At 47.2% G+C, this 7,042-nt stretch overlaps 1 protein-coding gene across 1 annotated transcript; it reads left to right on the top strand.

Annotated features, from left to right (window-relative positions):
* The first annotated feature begins 786 nt into the window (after positions 1–786).
* K441DRAFT_656827 (uncharacterized protein) lies at positions 787–4,730 on the top strand. Its single transcript, XM_067648074.1, has 5 exons — positions 787–2,052; positions 2,103–2,961; positions 3,026–3,921; positions 3,959–4,071; positions 4,239–4,730. Exons 1-5 carry the CDS (start codon positions 954–956, stop codon positions 4,611–4,613), a joined length of 3,342 nt encoding a protein of 1,113 aa, XP_067506312.1. The 5' UTR covers positions 787–953; the 3' UTR covers positions 4,614–4,730.
* The last annotated feature ends 2,312 nt before the right edge of the window (positions 4,731–7,042 follow it).

The following is a 7,042-nucleotide window of genomic DNA, read 5'->3' as shown; positions in this document are numbered from 1 at the left end:
ATAGGGAATAGAGGTAGTATATGCTGTATAGCTTATAGTCCGGTTTATAGTGCAAATGTCTGCTATTTAAACTGTGCTAATTTTTAGGATCGTGTCCTTAGCGACTACTAGGCCTCTTGCACTTTCGCGCCCGGTTTCTTTAAACGTCCTCTTAGTGGAGCTGCTGGCAGGTCTGGCGGTAGTGTTGCTAATACGCGTTTAGGGGTTAAGGCAGCCATCGGGGCTCCGGGGCTTTGTTCGGTGGGCCGTAGGGGCCGCCTTGTAGCGGGAACTAGCTAAACGAAAGACCAGGATTTGATTAAAAGAATGTCCGAGATGAATATCCTCCTCTTTCAGGCGACTTCGTTGACCGCGCTATCTTACGCCACCTTGACAAGGGTGTGGCCGGTGCGGGTCGGCCGCCCTCCCTACTAGCGGTGGCGACGTCTAGTGCCAAATCACCAGAATTATCGTATTATTCGTAAGTATGTTTACGCAGCTTGACCGTTCCGCATTTACAGAACCTACCCACTTTTACGCTTCTATACTTTTAATTAAGATAAGCTTCTGTGCTGTCTGGTGCCAAGTATCCACTAGATTCTAGCCCGTAAGGCTGAATCAGTCGCCATATCTCTACCTCATTCCATTCCCCATTTCCTTTTCATGGGTATTTTATCCTATTTCCTTCAACGGATCCAAATCTCATGCTCCTTGCGGGATGCTGAGCGCTTGATTTTATTTTGACTAGGTTAGGGCTATCGAGAAACACCTGCACCTACAAGCGCTGCTTAACACTCAAGGCTACAAAGCCTCCGCCTTTTCAACACCAAAGCCTTAGAGGAACTCTCTTGAATTGCCTCTCTACGATTTATCTCGCGCACAGTTTCTTATACTAATCGCGCGCAATTTAATATACTTTAGCGCTCTCAAGAAGCTGAAATAGAGCCCGGTATAACCCTCACAACGCCATCAACATGTCTAAGAAAAGACTCGCCTGCAACGATGACGAAATCGCCTTTAGACAGTCGAAAAAATCGAAAGACAACGCTTGGGAAAGTACCCTAACGAAGGGGTTTCAGCAGAAATTGGGGTATAAGGATTATACCGTCGGCTGGATATGCGCCATTGCTACGGAGTACGTTGCCGCACAAGCTTTCCTCGACGAAAAGCACGAACGTCCAGAACCCGTATCCTCTAACGACAACAATGTTTACACACTGGGCAAAGTTGAGAAACACAATGTCGTCATCGCTGTCTTGCCCAACGGGGAGTACGGTATAGCCGCTGCAGCAAACGTCGCAAGAGATATGCTGCACAGCTTTCCCAACGTCAGAATCGGTCTAATGGTTGGAATTGGTGGCGGTGCACCAAATCGAAGGCATGATATCCGTCTGGGTGATATCGTGGTCAGCGCTCCCTGCGATGGGAAGGGTGGCGTGTTCCAATACGACTTTGGCAAAACAATCCAAGATTATAAATTCCAAACGACAGGGTTCTTGAACCAGCCTCCCGTACTCCTGCGGGCAGCTATGACTGATCTTAGGGCCCAATACGAGGGTGAAGGTCATCAGCTTGAGGAAGCCATTAACACAGTTCTTAAGAAAAGGCCAAGATTGCGAAAGAAGTACAAGCGACCGGACCCAAGTAGCGACAGGCTATATCAACCCGGAGTCACCCATCCTCCAAACAACGAGACAGGCTGTGCGACAGCCTGTGGGGATGATCCATTAAACTTGGTATTGCGACACGAGCGGTCCAAAGATGAGGATAATCCAGCAATTCACTACGGTCTGATTGCTTCGGCGAACCAGTTAATGAAGAACGCTCTGGTTCGGGATACACTTGCAGCAGAGAAGGACGTGCTGTGCTTTGAAATGGAAGCAGCAGGGTTGATGAATCACTTTCCATGCCTAGTTATTCGGGGTATATGCGACTACTCAGATTCTCATAAAAACAAGGAATGGCAGGGATATGCAGCAATGGCGGCAGCCGCGTACGCCAAAGACCTCCTTTACCGAATCCCTGCCGATAGAGTAGAGGCTGAGAGGAAGATTAGTGATCTTCTTACTTTCGGTTAGTTAGTTCCGCCGAGTATAAGAATTATTTCGTTAACGGAAAATAAGTTAAGAAAGATGTAAATGAAATGCGTTGCGATGTTGAAGACGTAAGGAATACTGTCCAAGACTTGACATTTGAGCAGAGGCGAGAAAAGATCGAACGTTGGCTGTCGTTATCAGATCCATCAATAAACTACAATAAAGCCTTACAGCAACGCCAGGAAGGCACAGGACTTTGGTTCTTACGAAGTGATGCGTTCGCAAAATGGAAGATACAGCGAAACTCCTTTATATGGCTTTATGGCATTCCCGGATGCGGCAAGACAATTCTCAGCTCCACCATTATTGAACACCTTAAGAGGAGCCTTCCCCGTCAACCTCTCCTCTACTTCTACTTCGATTTTAACGATACTGGCAAGCAAACACTTGATAGAATGGTTCGATCCCTTATTAGCCAGCTTTACTGCAAGTATAAGGATACTTGGAAACAATTGGATTCGCTCTTTTCCTCTTGCGGAGATGGGTGTCGCCAGCCAAGTTGCGAATCACTTTGTGGGGTTCTTTTGCAAATAATAGAGCAGGTTAAGGAAGTCTGGGTTGTTCTAGATGCCCTTGACGAATGCTATACACGGAAAGGACCTCCAATAGAAGGATTGCTCTCGTGGATAAGAAATCTTCTAAACTTGGAACAAAGAAATATCCACCTTCTTGTAACAAGCCGGCCAGAGCAAGACATTAAATTAGGATTAAGCGACCTAGCTCACAATGAGGACGTAGTGCCTATTCAGGGCGACCTTATTAGTGATGATATTCGTGCGTATATTCATACAAGGGTCAGAGAGGGTGACGACCTAAAGAGGTGGCGGCCCTACCCGGACGTCCAGGATGAGATTGAGACCCAACTAATGCAGAAGGCCAATGGCATGTAAGTGGGGCATTTTGCTTATTGTGGGATCTATCGTCTGTAAAGGCATACTAAGAGTAGACAGGTTTCGATGGGCTGCATGCCAGATTAATGCCCTAGAAAATTGCCTAGACTATCGCACTCTCGAGAATGCGCTCGCCTCCCTCCCGAAGACGTTGGATGAAACTTACAGTAGGATCTTGCATGCTATCCCTTCCGAACACAAGCAGAACGCTATAAGGATTCTTCAGTTCTTAACATTCTCCGAGCGGCCATTAAGGATTAAGGAGGCTGTTGATGCAATAACAGTAGACACCGAAGGGGATCGATACTTTAGTCCAAAATATAGGATGCCTGATCCTCAAGAAATTTCGCGTTATTGCTCAAGCTTGGTGGTTATGGTTTCCGTGACGGAGCATTTGCACGGTGAGGATAGCGAACGCGTAGAGCTTCAGTTGGCGCATTTCTCGGTTAAAGAATATCTAACGTCAAATCGACTGGACAGCGGTATTGCGCAAGATTTCCAGGAGACTAATGCCAGAGCATCAATTGCAAAAGTTTGCCTGGCATATTTGCTGCATTTCAATCGGGACATTCCGCTAGCAGAAATCAGGGAGACCTTTCCATTGGCACAGTATTCGGCAAGGTTCTGGATGATCCATGCTGTAGTGGCTAATAGTAAGGACAAAAGACTGCAAGGTTTCATTAAGCAGTTTTTCTGCTATCGGGAAAGGTCCTATAAAATCTGTTACAGTCTTTATCGCCCAGATCAGTCATGGGACGAGGAACTAGCTTCAGCGTTATATTACGCATCGTTTGGAGGTCTGGTAAATGCGGTAAAGTACCTGCTGAGTCAGGGCGCCGACGTCAACGCGCAAGGAGGACACTACGGCAACGCGCTCCAGGCGGCATCGATCGAAGGCCACGACAAGATCGTCGAGCAGCTGCTGAGCAAGGACGCCGACGTCAACGCGCAAGGGGGTGCTACGGCAACGCGCTCCTGGCGCATCGATCAGAGGCCACGACAAGATCGTCGAGCAGCTGCTGAGCAAGGGCGCCGACGTCAACGCGCAAGGAGGAGTCTACGGCAACGCGCTCCAGGCAGCATCGATCGAAGGCCACGACAAGATCGTCGAGCAGCTGCTGAGCAAGGGCGCCGACTTCAACGCGCAAGGAGGAGACTAACGGCAACGCGCTCCAGGCGGCATCGGTCAAAGGCCACGACAAGATCGTCGAGCAGCTGCTGAGCAAGGGCGCCAACGTCAACGCGCAAGGGGGTGGTACGGCAACGCGCTCAGGCGGCATCGATCGAAGGCCACGACAAGATCGTCGAGCAGCTGCTGAGCAAGGGCGCCGACGTCAACGCGCAAGGGGGATGGTACGGCAACGCGCTCCAGGCGGCATCGAGCAAAGGCCACGACAAGATCGTCGAGCAGCTGCTGAGCAAGGGCGCCGACGTCAACGCGCAAGGGAGAGGAGGCTACGGCAACGCGCTCCTGGCGGCATCGATCAAAGGCCACGACAAGATCGTCGAGCAGCTTCTGAGCAAGGGCGCCGACATTAACGCGCAAGGGGGATACTACGGCAACGCGCTCCAGGCGGCATCGATCAAAGGCCACGACAAGATCGTCGAGCAGCTGCTGAGCAAGGGCGCCCGATCTTACATAGTGTAAGAAGAGTACAGTAGTGAGGTTATGGTAGCCTTACATACATAATATATTATTTTCTTCATATCTCTATTTCATAGAGGGTCAAGGGGACCATGTGCTTATATAGTCGTCATATTCGCCACTTGGATTCTAGCATCTCCTTTTAAGGGTTCAAGTCTTTCCTGGAAAGTAGGGTATATAGGGGGTGCAATAACGGATTACTAGACTGAAGCCACCTGCTCTTATATAAGCTCGAATCTTCTATATAAAATATATTAGTGCGGTGGCAAGCTACGGGTAGTAATCCGTTCTTGCAACCACCTATATATAACTCACTAGATGGTGGCAACACTTTCCCAATCACGTCGCGAAACTAAAGCGTGCGCGGTGTTGGCCGCGGAGGTAGCTTTACTGCAGAGTAATATCGACCTGTGACAACGGCTGTCTGACATTAATATTAGCCTAATTTCGTCTTATTACACCACCCTCTAGGGACCCCTGTAGGGGGTCAATTCCTTATGTATATTAGGGCTCTTAGAGCCACCTTGAATAAAACAGATCACTTATTTAATTCTGTGTCTCTACCTACCAGCTAGCTTATGTCATTTGTCTTGATACCTGCCTGGCTGAAAGTTATGAGCCTGGTAACCTTCTGAGCACCAGGGAGATCTTAGTGGCCAGATGACTACCACTAAGCCTCTTTGAGCATAGTTCGTCACGATATAACGCGTGCTTTACGCGTAAGCGCGTCTCTTTACGCAACCTTAAAATAAAAGTTAATATGGCAACCAAGGACTCTACAAACCCTCTTTTGCTGACCTAAAAAGACTGGCCTATATGGTTTTAATTTGTCCGCTGAGAAGCAAGTTTTGCGAAGATCTGGGACTATGTTGACCTAGATAAGACGGAGAACGAAATTAAGTAAAACACTGAGCCAGCCATACCTACGATAGCAGCAGCCCCTGTAGCAACGGCTACAGCTCCTATAGCACCTGCAGCAGCACCTGCAGATCCTGTAGCACTAGCAGCGGCTCCTGCAGATCTAGTAGCAACTCCAGCGTCTACGGGAACAGCTACACCTGGGTTATTGAGTCAGCAAGGACAACAACCTTAGCAATCTCTAGAGACATAGAGAATGCTCTTTAAGCTCTATAAGCTCTAACGACAGGACTACCTAAAGCGGGAAGAGAAGCTCTACACGTTTGTAGCACTTTTGTATGCCACTGTGGGCACTAACTTCTCGGGTTATCTTAAGAACCTTACCACACCCTATTTGGTTCTAAGACAGCTAAAGAAGGTAGCAAAGCTATCTTAAGCTACGTTGCAGCAGATGGTATTGGATGATCTTAAAAAAAGGAAATAAGGGCCTAAACGCCAGACACTGGAGTTATGGCTTTAGCTTTATATCATAATCGTATAAAATGGCGAAGAGCTAGAGGAAGGGTTGATAGAGGCAATGGAAAGCAGCGTCGTATGAGCCTTTGTCTAGGACTGTGAGGAGATCTGTCCAGCTCTATACCATGCCTTTATCCAGAAGGTAGTGAAGAGGTTAGAGAAGCTCGAAATGGCGACAATGATTGAGGAATTTAACCTCCTCTATAAGTATCTGAATACGGGATGTAACGCCTATAATACACTCTTAGGGCAGCCAGCTGCAGATTCTACAACGTCTACTACCCCAGCACCTTCTTAATCGACTGAGTTAAAGTGCTTTGCCTATAGTTTACCCTATAAGCTAAAGAATTGCAAGCAACTGTTTTAGTCTCTTTAAGGTCCTAACTTTGTACCGAATGACGAGTGTTTATAAAGGTGTTAGGAATGGCTTAAGGGCCCGATAAATAAGCAGTATTATAACAAAAGGGTTAAGTAGATTAAGAAGGAAGGCCCTAGGTTAAGGACGTCTTTAGCTTCTGCTAAAAGAATCGAGGATCTAGATAGGCCCCGAGCTATAGCGGCTGCTGTAATAATATCCTTTTTATCATTAATATTATTGTAGGATCATCTGGATCTGTCTTTGATTAACGCCTGGGGGTACGACACTATGGTAGATACCCACTTCTGCAACGATATTAGGTATTTCCGTGACCTTAAGCCATGCATGTCCATAGCAACAGCTGGAGATTCTGGGGCAGAAATCTATGGATACGGTGATATTAACTTGGCAATTAAGGTAGGCAAATAACGCCTGACTTGGTATCTGATATTAAGGAACATAGCGTACGCTCCGTATTTTTATACCAATCTAATATCCGTAGCGAAGCTCTATAGGGTTGGAGTAATTATAGACCAATTTATGAACTATTTACGCTATAAGGATGATGGAAGCCTATTCGCCAACCTTACGGAATATGGAGGTCTCTACCTTATTAATGCCATTGCCTGCTTACTACCTACTCCTATAGCCTACGCTACGTCTACTAGATTATTTAAGACCTTAGTATATAACAAAGTAT

This window comes from Cenococcum geophilum (genome assembly GCF_001692895.1).
Source record: "Cenococcum geophilum 1.58 unplaced genomic scaffold K441scaffold_12, whole genome shotgun sequence".
Lineage (NCBI taxonomy): Eukaryota > Fungi > Ascomycota > Dothideomycetes > Gloniales > Gloniaceae > Cenococcum > Cenococcum geophilum.
This window is presented reverse-complemented; position numbering and strand designations above follow the sequence as displayed.

Excerpts from the sequence above, each read along its gene's own strand:
- K441DRAFT_656827 (XM_067648074.1), top strand. The coding sequence starts at position 954 with ATGTCTAAGAAAAGACTCGCCTGCAACGATGACGAAATCGCCTTTAGA. Across the intron at positions 2,962-3,025 it reads ATGCAGAAGGCCAATGGCAT|GTTTCGATGGGCTGCATGCC; the intron begins GTAAGTGGGGCA and ends AAGAGTAGACAG. Across the intron at positions 4,072-4,238 it reads TCGAAGGCCACGACAAGATC|GCGGCATCGATCGAAGGCCA; the intron begins GTCGAGCAGCTG and ends CAACGCGCTCAG.